General features: G+C 52.2%; 1 protein-coding gene across 1 annotated transcript in view; it reads right to left on the minus strand.

The window, feature by feature from the left end:
• Positions 1-366: 366 nt before the first annotated feature.
• Positions 367-718, minus strand: part of SOX9 (SRY (sex determining region Y)-box 9) — a 3,133-nt gene continuing 2,781 nt past the window's right edge. Inside the window, exon 2 of the mRNA XM_009894793.1 lies at positions 367-715. Coding sequence (XP_009893095.1) covers positions 367-715 — 349 coding nt within the window. The remainder of the gene's footprint in view (positions 716-718) is intronic.

Consider the following 718-nt stretch of genomic DNA (forward strand, 5'->3'; position numbering starts at 1 on the left):
AAAAAAAAATCATTACAAAAGTCCAGAGAAGGAGACAGCTGAGCTGGCTGGTTTGAAATCTCATCTCCACGCCGTGCCCTGGAAGCAGAGTTAAAGTCCAGTCCTTGGAAAGTCTGTACCGAGTTTCGCCGGTTCTCGGAGCGCTCCGGCCCCTTTCCTGGAGGATGCTGTAGTGCAGAAGGCTCGAGGCGCTCTCTCCTCCCCGCCAGCTTTAACTTTAGCGTCATTTTTTAATTGTTATTTCAATTTCAAAGCAGGAAAAAGTCTGAGGAAGTTCTCCGATCTTCTTCTTGTTGCTTCTTTCGTGCTTTTTTGATTTTTTTTTTTTAATTTTTTTTTTTTTCCTTTTTCTTTTTTTAAACGGCTTTAGGGTCTGGTGAGCTGTGTGTAGACGGGCTGTTCCCAGTGCTGCGGGCTGTGGGTCTGGGGGATGGAGGGGACCCCAGAAGTGTCTGCGATGGGGGTGTACATGGGGCGCTGCGTGGGGTTCATGTAGGTGAAGGTGGAGTAGAGGCCGCCGCTCTGCCCGGCGGCGTGGCTGTAGTAGGAGCTGGAGTTCTGGTGGTCGGTGTAGTCGTACTGGGAGCGGGTGATGGTGGGGTAGGAGGAGCTGTAGTGCTGGAGGTTGAAGGAGCTGTAGTTGATCTGCTGCGGGGAGTGCTGCTGCTGCTCGCTGTAGTGGCTGGGGCTGAGCTGCTCCATTTTGATGTGCGTCCTC

The sequence above is a fragment of the Charadrius vociferus genome, unplaced genomic scaffold (genome assembly GCF_000708025.1).
Source record: "Charadrius vociferus isolate BGI_N301 unplaced genomic scaffold, ASM70802v2 scaffold321, whole genome shotgun sequence".
Lineage (NCBI taxonomy): Eukaryota > Metazoa > Chordata > Aves > Charadriiformes > Charadriidae > Charadrius > Charadrius vociferus.